The sequence below is a fragment of the Eurytemora carolleeae genome, unplaced genomic scaffold (genome assembly GCF_000591075.1).
Source record: "Eurytemora carolleeae unplaced genomic scaffold, Eaff_2.0 scaffold425, whole genome shotgun sequence".
Classification (NCBI taxonomy): Eukaryota; Metazoa; Arthropoda; class Copepoda; order Calanoida; family Temoridae; genus Eurytemora; species Eurytemora carolleeae.
This window is the reverse complement of record NW_019396321.1, coordinates 143,651-164,184: the sequence shown is the minus strand read 5'-3', so window position 1 is coordinate 164,184 and position 20,534 is coordinate 143,651. Positions and strand designations below refer to the sequence as shown.

At 32.2% G+C, this 20,534-nt stretch overlaps 1 protein-coding gene across 4 annotated transcripts; it reads right to left on the bottom strand.

Moving 5' to 3' along the window:
- Positions 1 to 586: 586 nt before the first annotated feature.
- Positions 587 to 17,579, bottom strand: LOC111700885 (large neutral amino acids transporter small subunit 1). 4 transcript variants are annotated; one of them, XM_023471948.1, is made up of 9 exons: positions 17,295 to 17,579; positions 11,244 to 11,436; positions 10,391 to 10,539; positions 9,115 to 9,255; positions 8,212 to 8,418; positions 6,835 to 7,094; positions 3,188 to 3,224; positions 2,053 to 2,123; positions 587 to 1,379 (listed from the first exon to the last, which is right to left on the bottom strand). In XM_023471948.1, exons 1-9 carry the CDS (start codon positions 17,379 to 17,381, stop codon positions 1,022 to 1,024), a joined length of 1,503 nt encoding a protein of 500 aa, XP_023327716.1. In that variant the 5' UTR covers positions 17,382 to 17,579; the 3' UTR covers positions 587 to 1,021. The 4 variants fall into 4 exon arrangements, with proteins under 4 accessions (XP_023327716.1, XP_023327718.1, XP_023327717.1 ...); XM_023471950.1 differs by lacking the exon at positions 17,295 to 17,579 and adding an exon at positions 16,689 to 16,711; XM_023471949.1 differs by lacking the exon at positions 17,295 to 17,579 and adding an exon at positions 12,187 to 12,221.
- Between the last annotated feature and the right edge of the window lie 2,955 nt (positions 17,580 to 20,534).

The following is a 20,534-nucleotide window of genomic DNA, read 5'->3' as shown; positions in this document are numbered from 1 at the left end:
AAGATATATGGAATATAAAATTTGAGTTTGCAGCGAAGACTCAATAAAGTGAGATTTATTTTTATTCTTCTAGGTATTCCACTTTTCATAATTATACATCCGGCTCTTGAGTTGACAATAATAGCATTGTTAAACATACAGGATGTCTCAAAAAAAATTGTGAAAAAAGCTTTTTATCCATTAAAAGTCTTTAACGAAAGGGCTCCAAAGCACTAATTACACTTTGTTTGGAGACACCCAGTATAATTCCTTAAATTAATTTTATTAATGTTTAAATGCATCAATTAAATATTCCTAAATATTCTTACAAAACATTTATTAATCTTTTTCTCACAAAAACCATCATTGCATTCTCAAAAAAAGGCTTTTTTGTAAAAACTTTCCAGCTTTTCTACTTTTAAAAGTCAAGTTGTTAAGCGCTATTGGATATATTTTTTTCACTATTACAATAATTACTTTATTTAATAACAAGTAAAAGAAATAAAATAAAACAGAAAAATATTTTTTAATTATGATTGATGATTCTACATTTTACAATACATTATACATAACATACATATAACCTTTAAAATAAGTTCTACACTCGTATAAAAATAAATTTTTTCAAGCTTACAGATATCAAATAAATCATCTCTAATAAAAAAATCATGACACGTACGTACATAGGAGTAAGAAAATTATTACTCGCCTCGAACTTTGAATTTCTAATCCTAATTTGTTTAATCTTTTTCTTACATTCTCGCGCAAATTTTAGTTTTTTTTTGTTGTTTTAGCTTTTTAAACCAGTTTTTGTGGTTACAGCTTTCTAAAACGGGGTTTCATTGTTCCGGCTTTCTAAAACCGGGTTTTGTTGTTTCAGCTTTCTAAAACCAGTTTTTGTGGTTCCAGCTTTCTAAAACCGGTTTTTTGTGTTTCAGCTTTCTAAACCCAGTTTTTGTGGCTCCAGCTATCTAAAACCGGTTTTTGTTGATCCAGCTTTCTAAAACCAGTTTTTGTGGTTCAAGCTTTTTAAAATCAAATTTTATTCTTCCTTGCCAGGTGGCATTACGACCAGGAGCCTCTGAAGTTGGTCCGTGGTGAGGATAGTGAAGCTGGTTAGCCAGCTGGGTTTACCCTGCCACTGGATAAAGATAAGGTAAACTGGAACCGCGGTGAGGATCATGGCTAGACCTATACCAGTCTCCACCGGCTGGGCCAGCATAGGCAGGAGGGTGATCACCAGGGTCATTAGAAGGTAGACGATAGGGAACCCCAGGTTTATCTTGATAGGTCGGGGTAGGTCTGGCTGCTTCCACCGGAGGTACGGGAGACAGAAGACTGCAGCTCCGATAGAGAGCCAAGTAGCGAACCCCAGGTAGTTCATCAGTACTCCGATATTGCTATAAAAAAAAATAATAATTTGAGCCATATAATCCAACTAGAAAGATTTGCTCAATTTTTTCTCAAAATCATAATTTTTGCCGGCAATATTTTTAAATAGGAAATGAAAGGTTTTCTCCGATATTGCTACATTGCATTTCTAATGTTGGCAATGTCTTATAAGTTGGACTTGAAAGGTTTGCTCTAATTTATTGCTGCAAAACATCTTTAATGCTAGCAATGTAATTCAAAGGAGACTGAAAATGTTTGTTCTGACATTGGTACAAATTCTTTTTGATGGTAGTCATATGTTCTTTGAATATGACAAGAAATGTTGCTAACTAATACTTTTAAAGTAGAACTATAAAGCTTTGATCAAATATTGTAACAAATACTAATAATACTTTTTTGTTTTAAAAAAAAGATCTGATCTGAGCTGGGAACTTTTGAATGGTGGATATCGGGATTAATGCTTGATCCACTCTTCTTCTTAATCTCGAGGCTAAATAACGCTTGTTCTCCTCTAGTTATTAATCTCCAGATTAATTAAAACATCAGGATTAAGGATATCACATTCTAAAGTTCTCAGCTCTGTTCTTTTATTAAAAGTCTGAAAGTTTCATGATGACATTAAAAAACTGATCATAAAAATTTAACCTTTTAGGTTTTGGCAAAAAATATGTTTTTTTTTACCTTGAAGTTAGATAAAGAAGGGATAGAATAGTTATACATAGAACACTAGGAACTGGAGTTGCTCTCTCAACCTTCATATATTCTTTAATTAGATAAAGAAGGGATAGGATAGTTATACATAGAACACTAGGATCCTAGAGTTGCTCTCTCAACCTTTATATATTCTTTAATTAGATAAAGAAGGGATAGGATAGTTATACATAGAACACTAGGAACTGGAGTTGCATTCTCAACCTTTATATATTCTTTAATTAGATAAAGAAGGGATAGAATAGTTATATATAGAACACTAGGAACTGGAGTTGCTCTCTCAACCTTCATATATTCTTTAATTAGATCAAAGAAATTAAGGCTTTGCCACAAACTTTGATTTTCTAATCCTTATATCTTTAAAACCCGATAGCGTAGACCTCGGATATTTTAAACCATGAATTCTGTTAGATTTAAAATTCGGTGATGATGATGGACCAAACCTCTATAGAGTAAATAAAGTATATGTTAGTTCCACATTTTATTAAAAATATATTTCAGTCTGGGTTGACCCTCGTCAGTTCTTGAGAATGTACCTGTCACAAGTTTGAAATATCTAAGTTTATAACATCAGGTTGCAAAGAAATCTGAGTTTGTGGCAAAAACTCAATTCAAATATTTTTACAATAATATCCACCAGTATACCAGTAGAAAGCAGAATAAAAGTCGGTTTTCACCTTTTTTACCCCTAAATTGTTCTTCTCTGCGGTCGGGACAATTTCAGGTAAAAATGTCCCGACAACGTCAAATCTCTCTCAATAAAGCTCCATTAAAAACTTTTCCCGCCAAAAAAATATAAATAGACTATTATTATAATAAGTATAGCTCGACATTTTGTTATGTGTAACGGTTATCTCTGAAAAAAGTACATTTATAACAGCTACAATTCACTCAATTCTTAGACACGCTTTCAATTTAAAATTGAAGAAGTTTAAGATCACAACCAGACTTTTTAAATAAAATTTTCAAAATTGATTTTTTTTAAACAATACTTCTTTAATCTACATCTTTCAAATTCTTTTAACGTGTTAATATTGATAAAAGAAGAGGAAAAATTGAAAGTTTAAAAGGGCATTTTTAAAAAGTTTTTTATATAAAAATTTACCTGAATCATTGCAAGAATCCGTGGCATATGACCCTCCCTGCGCTCAAATATATTCGTCATTTTAATTCTTATATTTGATATATTTGTATTAAAAACATGTTTTAAATATTTGTTTAAATGTTTTGTAAATAAATAGGAAACATATGTCTGAATGAGAACAGATGTGAGATGCAACATTTAATAATGTTGATTTGGTTCAATATTGTTTTATGTTTAATGTTTGTTGTACAGTGGGATTCATAAATCTTTGGAATAATATTGGGTTGATTTTTAAACTACTGCACTGGTAAAATTGATTTTTTATTGTAGATTGTATATGATATATTGTTATTGTATATTGTACATTGTACATTGTGTATTGTATATTGTATATTGTATATTGTATATAATATATTATATATTGCATAATGTATATTGTATATTGTATATTGTACATTGTATATTGTATATAATATATTGTATATTGCATAATGCATTTTGTATATTGCAAAAGGTATATTGCATATTGTATATTGTATAATGTATAAATTGTATATTGTATATTGTATAATTTATATTGTGCGTTGTTTATTGTTTATTGTATATTGTATATTGTATCTATATATAAACTTTGCTTGTATGTCTGTTTATATCCAAAACGTCAAAACGGCCGAATCTCTTATGAACACAGGGAAGGTTTATGAATGATCAAAATAAAAAATAGCCTCCAACAAAATTCGATTTCCATAAAATTTTGAAAATGCACGATTTTTGTTTATAAAATCAGCGAAGCTTTTGTTTTACAATGAACACAAAAGATATTTAGACAAGAATTAAAAACCAGGAAAATTGATTTAAGAGATTGTAAAATGTTGAAAAAGGGAAAAAGTCAAAATTAAGAAAAGATGGAAATGTGAATAAGATATATGAGCGTAATTTAAATTGATTTAGATCTAAAGAGTCCTTGAGAAATTATATAATATTGTAAACATATGTTCAAAATATTGAACTCACTTAGGAACATTTCATGTTTATCCAGTAAACAGTAAATAACAGGGGATACAGGGGGATACAGTAAACATGGTAGACAGGGGGATACAGTAAACAGGGGATACAAGGGGATCCAGTTAACATGGGATACATGGGGATCCAGTAAATATGTAATACAGAGGATACAGTAAACATGGTATACAGGGGGATACAGTAAACAGGGGATACAAGGGGATCCAGTAAACATGGTATACAGTGGGATACAGTAAACATGGTATACAGGGGGATACAGTAAACATGGTATACAGGGGGAACAGGGGAATCCAGTAAACATGGGATAAAGAGGGTCCAGTAAACATGAGATACAAGGGGATCCAGTAAACATGGGATACAAGGGGATCCAGTAAACATGGGATACAAGGGGATCCAGTAAACATGGGATAAAGAGGATCAAGTAAACATGGGATACAAGGGGATCCAGTAAACATGGGATAAAGAGGATCAAGTAAACATGGGATACAAGGGGATCCAGTAAACATGAGATACAAGGGTTCCAGTAGACATGGTATTCAGAGGGTTCCAGTAAACATGGGATACAAGGGGATCCGTAGTCATGAAATAAAAACAAACTTTTAGCCAGGGTATGTCTTGAAATATGGTTTAAAAGTTCACAGATTTAAGAAAATCAAAATAAATAGTTTTCAATATATAGCCAATTTTTCCCTTTATATAGTATATATATTTCAGTTTTTAACTTCACATTTTTTTATTTAAAAAGAATTATACTATACAATAGTATATATGTATATAGGTGCTTTTTGGAGCATGCATATAGGTTTAAGAGGAGCAACAACTGGCTCTGGCTCGGCGCTTCTAAGAGTATTCAGAGATACAGGGCGAGAGAGAGAAAATGGCAAACTGGAAAAACTTTTACCAGGGGTGTATACACCCCTACACACAAATGGAAAAGAAAAAACGGGACTACAAGAAACATTAAAGGCCTGCTTTAATCTTTAAACGCGTTAGTAACCTGGAGAATCAATATTCTCAGAATTTTCAAATCCTGCTTGGTGCAGTGACTTTTTTTCCCACCTCCAAGAATATTGAGGAAATTGAGTTTGAAGCTACCTTCAACAGTTGCTGGGTTAGACATTCCATAGATAAGAAAACAATAATGAAAACTGCAAATTCATCTGATATCTCCTCCTCACAAACAATAACTTTCTATTATATTTAATTTGATATTCCTGACGCCAAGATATGAAATTAAATAATAGTGTGATTCAGAAATATATTTTTCCCTTGTTTACAAGAGATGAGAATTTGTAGATTTAAAAGAGAAGAACAGAAACAGTTGTATGATCAGATAAAAAGAAGATACAACGGTCGGAGAACATATTATCTGCTCTTTTCAAATGTTGTAAAAAAAATCAACTTAAAAAAAGATTGTTAAAAAATATGTGCTTTTGTTGACAGTATACTTTTATACATATCTCTTGTTTGTTTTTATCAAATTTTATCAAGATTTGGTTGCATAATAATTAGATAAAATAATTAAAAAACAACACATGTTACTCCTGGAAAATAAATGATGGTGTTAAAAAAAATGTTAAGGGGGAAAAAGAAAAGTTTAAGTTCACTGTACGCTGATCTTAACGTATTTTTTATAGCTCTAAATAGTTGTTTAAAAATATTAGTACGCTTTTAGTACAGATAGAAAAAATCTGCATGACCAGCATTATATTTGTTTACATTTCTCCCAGGATTTTCAGTAAACTTTTTTTGTAAACAAAGGAAATCATTGGTATGTCTTTTTGGTTCCTTTAATGTAATTTTAATGTTTGTAGTACACCAATATTTGATACTTAATATTTAAACATTCGTTTAGTATGTTTAGTATGAATTAATTTTAATAAAATATAAAATATTAATAATAGTAATAATAATAATAATAATTATAAAAATCCTAACTTGAACAGCTATGTCCTATGATGTATTGCAATCTTAATGCATGAAGTGATGCAAAAATGCAAAAATGTAAAAATGTTAAAACTGCAAATATGTAAAAATGTAAAATTGCAAAGATGTAAAAATGTAAAAGTCTACAATTTTTCTACTTGTAATTGATTGATTGATTGATTGAATACTTTTAACATTAACACCATATCATAACATTAACATTAACATTAACACCATATCATAACATTAACACCATATCATAACATTAACACCATATCATAACATTAACACCATATCATAACATTAACACCATATCATAACATTAACACCATATCATAACACGAAGAAGAGATTTCAATAGATTTTCAGAAAATAGGAAATTTATTTGAGAGCATGCATTGTTTTAAACTAGAGGGAAGTTAAATTTTAAAATTAACTGATTTTCTAACCGCTATATCTTTGCAACCTGACGTCGTAGACATTTGATATTTCGAACGTGAAATCTGTAAGATCAAATAGTCTAAGTTTGAAATATTAATGGTTTATACCATCAAGTTGCAAAGATATATGAATTAGATTAGAAAAACTAGAGTTTATGGTATTGTTCAGTTCCAGAAATTAAAACTTTGAATAGCTTTCCAGAAAATAAAGAAATATGTTTGAAAACATACAAAAATTTAATTTAATTTGAGAAAAGAAGTTAATAGCTGAATATATTCCTGGCGCCGGCGAAGAATAGTCTGGAGGAGGTGAGAAGAGTACCGTTGACGGCTCCGAAGGTCGAGCACGCCACGAAGATCGGGATAATCCAGGCCATGCTGCCGTACAGTCGACCGGCGAACGTGACCGCGACAGCTTCCGAGCCAAGGACTTCGTTGACCGACAATGTAGAATGGAAGGCGACAATTGTTAGAACGTAGATGACGAGACACGTCACGCAGGAAATAGCAATAGCACGCGGCAAATCCCGCACAGGATCCTATAATTGAAAGATATAAATAAAAAGATAATTTTGATTTTGAAAGCAAACTTCCGCACAGAATTTCTAAAAATAAAAGGATACGTGCCGCACAGAATCCTAAGAATAAAAGAATAACTCTGCAGCATAGGATCCTAAAAATAAAAGAATAACTCCCGCACAGAATCCTAAAAAAAAGGATAAATCCCGCACAGAATACTAAAATTAAAAGAATAAATCCCTCAAAGAATCCTAATTATAAGAAAATGAATGTCGCAGAAGATTCTAAAAATAAAAGGATAACTCCCGCACAGATTCCTAAATAAGAAGATTAAGATACATCCCGCTGCACAAGATTTTTATAGGAAAATAATATAAACTTCCGCAGAGGATCGACAATAAAAAGATAAATCCCAAAGAGGTTCTTAAAAATAAAAGAATGAATCCCGCACAGAATCCAAAAAATAAAAAGATAAATCCCGCACAGAATCCTAAAAAAAAAGATAAATCTGCACAGAATCCTAAAAGATAAACCTCCATTAGGATCCTACAAAAATTAAAATATAAATCTAAAAAAGATCCTATAAATAGAATTATGATCTGCGTCTGTAAATTACGACGAAACTTTTTTCGGGTAAAGTTTAACCTAATATCTACAGACTCAGCTATTTTGAACATTCCACGGTGCTAAAGAGAATGTAAGTGTAATTTCAAGTGACCCTCCATGCAAAGATGACAATGCCCAGTTTACAACGGTACCCTTGAAAGCTTTGTCTAATCAATTATGAATTATATATCAATATTTTTGTTTCTTTAAACGGTTTATTTTAATTTGCGTTTTCTCTGCGAAAGTAATTCTTGCGCATTTCTTGTTTATAAGAAACAATGGACAAACTCACATAAATATAAACTTTTATCAAAAAATGAGAGAATCTTCCATATTGTTGATCAGATTAAGGTTTCAAGGGTATCGTTGTAAATCGGACATTACAATCTTTGCGAGGGTTACTTGAAATTACGCTTACAGTCCAATTAATTATTAAAAAACGGAAATGCGAAGTTCCACCTTGACTTCTTTTTTGAACTACTAATTATACAAATGTTGACATTTCATATTTTTTTGTAAATTATCCATTACCTTCATTTCCTCTATGATAAAGTTTAAATAGTTCCACCCCGTGTACGCAAAGAGCCCGGAGTAGAACGAGAGCGCTATCACGGTCGGATCTTTCTCCGTTCCCTCCCAGGTAAAGTGCTCCGTGTGCCCCTGACCTAACCTCACGAACCCTGTGATGATGATGATGATAAGAGCAAATACTTTTGCGTACGTAAAGTAATCTTGAACCTGAAAAAAATTGAAATTAAAAAATCGCATATATTATTTTTTACACAATAATTGTGTTACACTGTGCATAGAAATTTTGATTAGTTTAATACCAACTGTAAATCCCGATGTAAAAATAAATTTTAAATAAAAAAGGCTGGACCTTTTACATTCTGATGAATTTAATGGTGATATTTCTAAAAAAGTTATTAATATGTAATTTTAAAGTACTTTTTGGCTTCTACATGATAGCAATATATAATAAATAGCAAGGATATCAAAGGAGAGGAAGATGAGTAGGCCCCTCTCTGGTTCCAGAATCCGACACTACTCATTTGCGGATTCTATATTCTCCTTTCGGAAATCAATCTCTACCTAATGCACTGATTGTATAATCCTTTTTTGTATTAAACCATAAATATGTGACTATTTAATAAATTTTAAATTTAAACTTAATCTTAATCTGAATAAAAATAATAATTCCAAATTTGTTAAAGGAATTGAGTCTTTGCCACAAACTCTGATTTTCTAATCACTATATCTTTGGAACCAAATGTTGCAGACCTTAAATATTTCAAACTATGTATTCTGTTAGATCAAATAATCTTAATTTGAAATATAAAAGGTTTAAAATATCGAGTTCTAAAGATATTAAGGTTTAAATATTTGATTTTGTTCCAAAGACTCAATTCCTTTGTTAATATTATTATAACTCACCATATTTGCCCACTTCACATTAGCACAGTTAATGTAGCAGAGAAAGCAAATGCACGCTGCGGCTAGGAGACGTTTAGACTCATCTGGAGGCTCACATTCAGGGAAGAAAGGTTTGAGGATATACAAGGAGAAGGTGAGAGCCTAGAAATATCAGGGTTTATAAAGAGATATAACTGTCTTAAACAATTTATTAAAGGTTAATGCTAGTAACTTGAAAAGGCGTAAACGTTAGTTAGAGAAATTATCAAGGTTAGATCTAGTGCGTGAACGTTAATTAGAGAAATAGAGAAATTTTCAAGGTTAGATCTAATACCTGGAGTAGTTGTGATGGTTAGATATAGTACCTAGATAAATTGTCCAGGTTAGATATAGTATCTGGAGAAATTGTCAAGGTTAGATCTAGTACCTGGAGTTGTTGTCAAGGTTAAATCTAGTGACTGGAGTAGTTGTCAAGGTTAGTTCTAGTACCTGCAGAAGGTGTTACGTTTAGGTCTAGAACCTGGAGAAGTTGCAGAGGTTAGTGCTAGTACTAGGATAAGATTTAAATGCAAACGTTTAAACCTTGAGAAGTTGTTATGTTATACGTTAGTACCTGGAGAAGTTGTTAAGGTATACGTTAGTACCTGGAGAAGTTGTTAAGGTATACGTTTTAGTACCTTGAGAATTTGTTAAGGTATATGTTAGTACCTTGAGAATTTGTTAAGGTATATGTTAGTACCTGGAGAAGTTGTTAAGGTATACGTTAGTACCTGGAGAATTTGTTAAGGTATACGTTAGTACCTGGAGAATTTGTTAAGGTATATGTTAGTACCTGGAGAATTTGTTAAGGTATATGTTAGTGCATGGAGAAGTTGTTAAGGTATGTGTTAGTACCTAGAGAAGTTGTTAAGGTATATGTTAGTACCTTGAGAATTTTTTAAGGTATGTGTTAGTACCTGGAGAATTTGTTAAGGTATATGTTAGTACCTTGAGAATTTTTTAAGGTATGTGTTAGTACCTGGAGAATTTGTTAAGGTATATTTTAGTACCTGGAGAATTTGTTTAGGTATATGTTAGTGCCTGGAGAAGTTGTTAAGGTATGTGTTAGTACCTGGAGAAGTTGTTAAGGTATATGTTAGTACCTTGAGAATATTTTAAGGTATGTGTTAGTACCTGTAGAATTTGTTAAGGTATATTTTAGTACCTGGAGAATTTGTTAAGGTATATGTTAGTACCTGGAGAATTTGTTAAGGTATGTGTTAGTACCTGGAGAATTTGTAAAGGTATATGTTAGCACCTGGATAGCTCCACTGCATGGTCGAACTATAATGCATTCTATCCAAAGTCTGATAAATGCAGGGAAGGGTCCAAGAGCTGTAAAAATATAGGCATAATCAGCTCCAGACTTCTTTATCATACATCCTAGCTCAGCATAGCAATACGCACCTGCAATGTGTACAGTACTGTAAAGGTTTAAGCATTTCAGACATTGGTTGCATAAAATTTACCTAATTACGGTGAATCCGAAAGAAAATATACACCCTGTAATATGATTGATATATTACAACCATGAATAACGTATAGACGGTTTTCAATGTTTTAAGGTTAATTTCGGCGAAAAAAAAAGAAAATTGGTAATCTTTCACGTGAAATTGTAAAACTTGTTGAAATTTGCATTTTCATCAAAAATTCTAGCCTAGCTTAGCGCTTCGTAAACTATTGGAAGTGTCCAGAAAAGGTTCAATTCAATGTTTGAAAAAAATCGCGGATTTTTTTTGTTAAAAAAGGTTTTGTTTTATATAAAAAGGTCTTGTTTTATATAAAAAGGTCTTGTTTTATATAAAAAGGTCTTGTTTTATATAAAAAGGTCTTGTTTTATATAAAAAGGTCTTGTTTTATATCAAAACGACATCAAATAACCTGGGTAACTGTATGTCCATTTTTTTCTTAGCTGGACCGAATTTAAGGAATTTGAGCCAGGTCTAAAGACGGTTAAACCATGTTATATCTTAAATATACGAATCAGAATTTGCCCATGAACTGCAAGTTTAGAATTAGGATGAAGGGAGCCTTAATATACAAATAAGTAGTTGAATCCGCGGTGGGAAGTTCAGCGAACTAGCTCAAATTAATTAAATTCGGTCCCTTACCTATCATAGTAAATATCCCTGATATTGTCCAGACTACAAGAGACATATTCACACTGCCGGTTGATTGTAGGACTCCTGTAGGAGACACAAATATCCCACTCCCGATAATGCAACCAATGATGACCGTACACCCGTTCAAGAGGGTCATCTCAGCCTTGAGTTTAACTCCCTCATCCTTCACATCAATAGGAACCTTGGAGGGAAATTAGTTTTTGCTTTGTAAACATTTCATAAAAATATAATAAATGCGCAACCCATCTAGTTTCTTATAACTGATTAAGGTTGGAATAATATAGACAGAGAATACGGGACGGATCTCTAGTTAGGGACCAAACTAAAGTAAGGGATAAAACTAGAGTACAGGACGGAGCTAAATTACGGAATGAAACTGGGGTATGATACGGAATTAAAGAAGGGGACGCAGCCAAAGTACAGGCTGAAGGTAGAATAGTGGACGGAGCTAAAGTTCAGGATGAAACAGAGTATCGGACGGAGCTTAATTACGGAATCAAATAAGAGTACGGGACGGAGATAAAGAACATGATGAAACTAGAGTACGGGACGGATCTGTAGAAAAGGGTCAAACTAAAGTACAGGACGGATCTGAAGTATGAAATGAAACTAGAGTACGGGACGGAGAGAAATTACGGGGTGAATTTAACTAGAGTATAGCACGGAGCTAAAGTACGGCATTAAACTGGAATACAGAATAGAGCTAAAGTACGGTATTAAACTGGAATACAGAATAGAGCTAAAGTACGGTATTAAACTGGAATACAGAATAGAGCTAAAGTACGGTATTAAACTGGAATACAGGATGGAGCTAAAGTACGGTGTGAAATTAGAGTACGGGAAAGCTTGGTAAGAAAAGTTTTGCTTACTCAAGCATTATCGTTAAATTGTTGGGTTTTATATGAATCTTGTAATAACATATTATAAATACCAAGAAATATATAGACCAGGAACCGCCATATCTCAAGCGTCAAATCTGTGTACTGCAGTGGGAGGAGATCAAAACAAAGAATTCAGGGGCAACCCATAATTTTTGAGGGAAAAGGGCCCAAGGGGTGATATTGACCAGAAAGCCAAAAAGTATTCACTCTAGCTTGATATATTAGCTTGTTTACCTTGATAAATACATTTATTTTCAGTTTCGCCTGACGCATTTAAGCAATTGTTGCGGATCTATCCATATTAAGATTTACAGATTGTATTGGATTTATTGATCCCCCCTGCAGTAGAATATACACACATTGCGAAGTGCTACACATATTACTTCATTGATAATTCAAATATAAATAAAGTTATTATTTGTATATATACTAGATCATTAATTTATCCCTCTCTGTAAGATATTTTCAGTAATTTTCTAAAAAGTTTATTTTAAAAATAATTTTAAAATGGAAAAATGAAAATTTTTCGTGTTTGAATTATGGCAAAGCAGAGGGTCATTGATCTCAAGAATCTCGACCTCCGAGGTTGATTCATGGAGGCTATTTTTTGCTCTACCGGGCCCCTTCTAATCAGGCGAGTATACAGGATTTAGACAGGGGGGGGAGGAAGGCAAGATTTCGGGCGAAGCGCGGAATTTTTTTCTTGTCCCCCCTCTGGCCTTAAAAGTGCTGTTTGATTCTTTATTAAGTCTAGCTAACACATATCCCTTTTGTAGCCCATTGTAGTCTAAATTCAATGTATGTATTTATGTAAGCATAATGGTATCCCTTTGTATTGTTCTTTATTACTCTCTGAAGTCCAGTGTAGATTCCTGAGACTACTCCCCTTTGTAGCCGAATGTAGTCCTGATTCAAGGACTATAAATTATAACGGTATCCAGCTGTATAGCTCTGTATTACTCTCTGAAGTCCTGAGTAGTATCCTGAAGACTATCAATAGTCCTCCACCCTCTTTATTCACACCCAACCCTCCTATCCAAATGTAATCTCCCGTTGGCCTTCATGGGTTGCAGGAAGACATGCCAAACACTTGCATAAAGCATATGCCATACTTGTTCATTAAGTATGTGGGGGAGGGAGATTTTAGATGAAAGTGAACTAGTGAGGTCAAATTAAAAAATAAATTGCGCGAAGCGTCAAGAAAAATTTTACTCAGCACACCTGATTTTAACATTTGCCCATAAATCCCATAGGAGGGGGCAAGAGGACTACTGCCTTCCTCACCCCCTGTCTACGCGCCTGCTTCCAATAACTCATTTTGAAAAAGTAGACAAATGTGATCAATTGTCTAATATGGACTGTCCCTTTATCATATTGGATTCTTTAAAATGTTCACACCAAAATACGCCCCAAATAGACCACAATCCCTGTGTTTTTTTTGCATTGAAAATGTTCATATGTTATATGCATAATATATATTGCATATCTAAAAAGCTTAATTGCCTAATATCTATATAATACACATGTCTTTAATTGTCAAATATCAATATAATACACATGTATTTCATTGTCTAATATCTATATAATACATATGTGTTCAATTGTCTAATATCTATATAATACCCATGTGTTTAATTGTCTAATATCTATATAATACCCATGTTTTTAATTGTATAATATCTATATAATACAAATGTGTTCAATTGTCTAATATCTATATATAAAACATGTGTTTCATTGTCTAATAACTATATAATACACATGTGTTTAATTGTCTAATATCTATATAATACACATCTGTTTAATTGTCTAATATCTATAATACGCATGTGTTTAATTGTCTAATATCTATATAATACCCATGTTTTTAATTGTATAATATCTATATAATACATATGTGTTCAATTGTCNCAGTACAATACAAATCTAGACCAGTACAATACAAATCTAGACCAATACAATACAAATCTAGACCAGTACAATACAAATGTAGACCAGTACAATAAAATTCTAGACGAGTACAATACAAATCTAGACCAGTACAATACAAATCTAGACCAGTTAAATACAAATCTAGACCAGTACAATACAAATCTAGACCAGTACAATACTAATTTAGACGAGTACAATAAAAATCTAGACCAGAAAATACAAATCGAGACCAATACAATACAAATCTAGACCAGTACAATACAAATCTAGACGAGTACAATGCAAACCTAGACCAGTACAATACAAATCTAAACCAATACAGTACAAACCTAGACCAGTACAATACAAATTTAGACCGATACAATACAAATCTAGACGAGTACAATACAAATCTAGACCAGTACAATACAAATCTAGACGAGTACAATAAAAATCTAGACGAGTACAATACAAATCTAGACGAGTACAATACTAATCTAGACCAGTACAATACAAATCTAGACCTGTACAATAAAAATCAAGACGAGTACAATACAAAACTAGACCAGTACAATACAAAACTCCAGTACAATAAAAATCTTGACCAGTACAATACAAATCTAGACAAAAACAATACGAATCTAGACCAGTACAATACAAATCTTGACCAGTACAATACAAATATAGACCAATACAATACAAATCTAGACCAGTACAATACAAATCTAGATCAGTACAATACAAATCTAGACCAGTATAATACAAATCTTGGTCAGTACAATACAAATCTAGACCAGTACAATACAAATCTAGACCAGTACAATACAAATATAGACCAATACAATACAAATCTAGACCAGTACAATACAAATCTAGATCAGTACCATACAAATCTAGACCAGTACAATACAATTATAGACCAATACAATACAAATCTAGGCCAGTACAATACAAATCTAGATCAGTACAATACAAATCTAGACCAGTATAATACAAATCTAGGTCAGTACAATACAAATGTAGACCAGTACAATAAAAATCTAGACGAGTACAGTACAAATCTAGACCAGTACAATACAAATCAAGACCAATACAATACAAATCTAGACCAGTACAATACAAATGTAGACCAGTACAATAAAAATCTTGACCAGTACAATACAAATCTAGACCAGTACAATACAAATCACACATGTGTTTAATTGTCTAATATCTATATAATACACATGTGTTTAATTGTCTAATATCTATATAATACACATGTGCTTAATTGTGTAATATCTATATTATACACATGTGTTTAAATGATTAATATCTATTTAACACACGTGTTTAATTGTCTAATATCTATATAACACATGTGTTTAATTGTTTAATATCTATATAACACACGTTTTAATTGTCTAATATCTATATAACACATGTGTTTAATTGTTTAAAATCTATATAACACACGTGTTTAATTGTTTAAAATCTATATAACACATGTGTTTCATTGTCTAGTATCTATAAATAAAGGTGTATATAATTTTCTAATATCTATATAACACATGTGTTTAATTTTTAAATATCTTTAAATACATGTGTGTTAAGTTGTCTTATATAAATAAACATGTGTTCAAATGTATAATTATTAAAATTAAAGCCAGGTGTTGGTTTCTATGTCTTTAATCTTCCAATTAATCTATTCACACCACTTCTCCCGTCCGTCTATATCTTGCTAAAGTGAATAATTTCTAGAAAGCGAATTCAAGATGCCATTTAGTATCTATAGCTAGCTGTGTACTAGCCAGAACTAGTAGCTAAGTTCATTTTATTTAAAATGATTTCCTAACAATACTTTCCTCCTTGTACGTATATTCAAACACATAACAATCATAAATACAATTGAACTCAGAAATAAAATCTAGACGAGTACTATTTAAGTCTAGACAAGTACAATACAAATCTAGACCAGTACAATACAAATCTAGACCAGTACAATACAAATCAAGACCTGTAAAATACAAATCTACACCAGTACAATACAACTCTAGACCAGTACGATATAAATCTAGACGAGTACAATAAAAATCTAGACCAGAAAATACAAATCTAGACCAATACAATATTACAAATCTAGACAAGAACAATTCCAATCTAGACCAGTACAATACAAATCTAGACCAGTACAATACAAATGTAGACCAGTACAATAAAATTCTAGACGAGTACAATACAAATCTAGACCAGTACAATACAAATATAGACCAATACAATACAAATCTAGGCCAGTACAATACAAATCTAGATCAGTACAATACAAATCTAGACCAGTATAATACAAATCTAGGTCAGTAAGATACAAATCTAGACCAGTACAATACAAATCTAGATAAGTACAATAGATTTCTAGGTCAATACAAATTTAGAGAAATCCAATCTAAAATTGTTACAGTTCTTTATAACAACAATATTGCAAAGGTCATATTTTAGAATCATCCAGAGATGTAATCCTACCCTTCTAGAATATTTTCAAGATAGTGAAATTATTAATTAAATTTAAACTAAAGAAACGATCATTTTCGTCTAATTTGTTTATATCAAGCAAAGATTTATAAAATTAAAGCATGTATGGGCCGGGGTGGGAGATAGAAAGTCCCGTATATCCTAAAGGAGGTCAGCAGAGGTATATTTCTACACGGAGTAAAACTAGAAAATTCCGGTTCATACCATTCACCAGAGAGAATCAGAGTAGAGTAAAATCCAAGCCTGGATTGTTTGAACAAACTAATATGAATAAAAACTTATTATTTTGCCAATCTTTAGTTTGTCATCCAAGATGTTCAGACTATTAAAAATTACTAGATAAAAACAAAAATTCACGAAAACGGGCTCGAAGAAGTTTTTGATTAAAGATTATTTAATATAGTTTAGATTGAACTTCAATCGCTCAAAGAGCGATTTCAAAGATTTCATTCATTATTTATTCATCACAAACTATCAGGAAAAGGTAGATTTTTGTTTCCTTAGTTAAAGAGCCGGTGGTTGGAAATCGGGCATTGCCATTTTTGCATGGAGAGTCACTTAAAATTTCGCTTACAGTCTCTTTAAATAGTCACTTAAATTACGTGTATAATCCCTTTAATGCGTCGCAAATTTGAGCTTTGCAGTAGTATAAATTTTCTGATGCAATTTCCCAAAAGTTACATTCTTGACTTTACTCTAGAGAATCGATCCAAAAGTTAAAAATAAACTAGAATCTTTCCTTAGCACTGGATTGACTGTCCGGAGTAAACTCTCTCATGAGTTCCATCTCTGCCGGAGATCCATCCTTCTCCTTCACCAAACCCATCCTGCTCCAGGTACTCTACAGGATACGCAGATTTATAACAGGATCACAAATCACTCATTCTTTCACGTTAGACTGAATTTAATATCTTGAGATAACTATTAGGGTTTTCCCAGAAATGTTTTACGTATTAGAAACTGCCTGCCAGGCACTTTACTTCTGATACATGCACTTCAAATCTACTTTTTCTCATTCTAAAATCTGTATTCAACATCTTGGTAATTTCAAACCAATTTCTGTAAATTGTAATTTCATACTGATTATTTTATTCTTTCAAATATATATTTTTTTAATTTGTTGAAGTCAAGGAATTGATTCCTAGCCTCATTCTCTAGTTTTCTAATTCTTATATCAGTCCAACATAATCTCAGAGGTTTACAGATTATCAGGTTGCAATTATATAGGGACTAGATAATTATAGTTTGTGGTTCCTTTGAAAAGTAATAACTAATCATAATTATTTTAATTTATAACACTAGGAGATAGATTCTTAAAATTAGATTTCTCTGCAAAAATGTTCTCGTTTAGTAGCTGATAAAACATTTTCTTGTTTTATATCAAAAATATATTCTATCACGAAAACAAAAAACATAAAAAAGTGATTATGAATGCAGAACTTGTTGCCATTCAATAAGATGAATATCGACTTATATAATTCAGTACACAATAGAAAGCATTTTCTAGACTGGACACACATACAGATTCTGTTATGTATCTAGCATAAATTGGATATATTTACTTCTTTTAGACAACTTCTCAGCATATTGCAGGAAGACGTTAATTTTAAGCGAAGTTGCTGATGCGACTTAGAAACCGCGTGACTATGCTATTTTTATTTTATTCCCGGAGTCAAAGGCAAACTTGTTTTGTTGCATATTAGGACCTTAAACCTTGAATTATAGTTAGGGTTTTGAATGTTAGGTGACTGTGAATGGGCTGAAATGTTTTGAGGGAATTAACCCATGGGTGCTAGGCTTCAAAAAATTTTGACATTTTTTTTCAAAATTTATTTTTTTTCAAAATGAATTTTTTTTTCCACGGGCAACGCCGGGCACTTGATATAGTATATAATATATTGATAAATATGAAGAATCTAAATTCAGTGGTATTCAGATAACAGTGCAATAATTGTCGTCTTTTTTATTCTTTTTGTTTTGAAATGATGCTACGGATATGAATGTGATTTGCAACTGATTTATAAATATATTTTTTAAACGAGATTTATCAGTTGACATAATTAAATAAACCTTGGTGTCATTTAACAAAGTAAATGATGAAAGAAGATGAAACCATCTTACCGTTTTCTGGATACTACTGCAGATGAACTGGATTCAATTGAATTGCAAATTGAATTTTGATTAATTTTGAAAATATCAAAGAGTCGGAAAACAATTTAAAACTCTAAATTAAAAGTTCACTACTAATTACTACTATAGGGTGGATCAAAAATATTGGCGGGTTAGTAAGAGCCATAGAGAATAGAATATATAGAGAGGAATTAAAAGAATCTCTCGGTTTGAATTTTGTCAGTCCCTTTCAGCCTGAAAGGAGTTCAAAGTGTACAAATCATGTAAATCAATAGATTTTAATTTCTGCTATATAGAATCACATAAACATAACTGTCACTACCATTCTAAAATTTTAAAAATATAAAGTTTTAACTTTAATGTTGAATTATGCCTGCAGGGTTGAGGTTTAGTTCTCCCCTTAAACTCCGTATGGTTGATACAGCCTAGCTGTAAAGCAGTAGTACTGAGTACAGACTACAGACCACGCTAGACTTTAGTTTACTCTGGGGTTAGAGAGTCCAGGACCCGGCTTCAGGGTATCGGAACCCGCAGTAGGGATTTCATCAGCTGGCCTCCGTTTCTTTACTCCGTCCTACTCACATACAGAATATACATATAATCACACTTTACTCCATCCTTCTCACATACATACAATCATACAGAATATACATATTATCACACTTTACTCCGTCCTTCCTTTTTTACTATATGTATCCTTACTTTAAATCCTCTCTGCTTTACTCCAACCTTCCTCTTCATCTACTCTTCTTTACTCCATCCTTTCTCATTATCCTCTCTGTTTTACTCCGTCTTTCTTTCTTATCCTCTCTTCTTTACTCAATCCTTCCTCCTTATCCTCTATTTTTTACTCCATCCTTCCTCCTTATCCTCTCTTTTTTACTCCATCCTTTCTCATTATCCTCTTCTCTTTACTCCATCTTTCCTCCTCATCCTTTCTGCTTCAGTCCATCCTTCCTCCTCATCCTCTCTGCTTTGCTCCAACCTTCCTCATTATCCTCTCCTCTTAACTCCAACCTTCCTTCTCATCCTCTCTGCTTCAGTCCAACCTTCCTCATTATCCTCTCCTCTTTACTCCAACCTTCCTCCTCATCCTCTCTGCTTTACTCCATCCTTCCTTCTTATCCTCTCTTCTTTACTCCATCCTTCCTCCTTATCCTCTCTTCTTTACTCCATCCTTCCTCCTCATCATCTCTTCTTTTCTTGCAATTTTGTACAGTTAAATGAATACCAATAAATGAATACCAAATTTGAGAAGCCACGGAACCTCTAAAATATTTAACATGGACTGAAAAATGAATTGAGTCTTTGTAACAAACTCTGATTTTCTAATACCTATATTTATCCACCTGATGGTGTAAATCTTTGATATTTCAAACTTAGATTCCTTCATGTAACAGAATTGAAACTTTGAAATATCTAAGGTTGCAAAGATATAGGGATTATAAAATCACAGTTTGAGACAAAGACTCAATTCCTTTAGCATAAAGAGAAGGTGAACGCTTGGAGATATTAATTCTATATATATAATCCATAGATACAGTATTTTATCTAGGGTACAGATTTAAGAGATATATGTTCAGACTTTTTTATCTCTCAAAATTAACAATGAAGTAAGAATTCCGACACAGGATCAATTCAGTTTATAAAAAAAATATAGCTTGGGAACCCAGCTAGCTGTGCCAGGAGTTCTGAACAGGTTTTCAAACAAACTCAAGAACATCCCTTTGATGAATTTACAAATCAAAATTTTAGGCAAAACAGTCAAGGGGTTTATGAGTTAAGATCGGATGCCTACAAACAAACAGACAGACAAACAGCGGTTAATTATTGTATCACTATAGCTTGG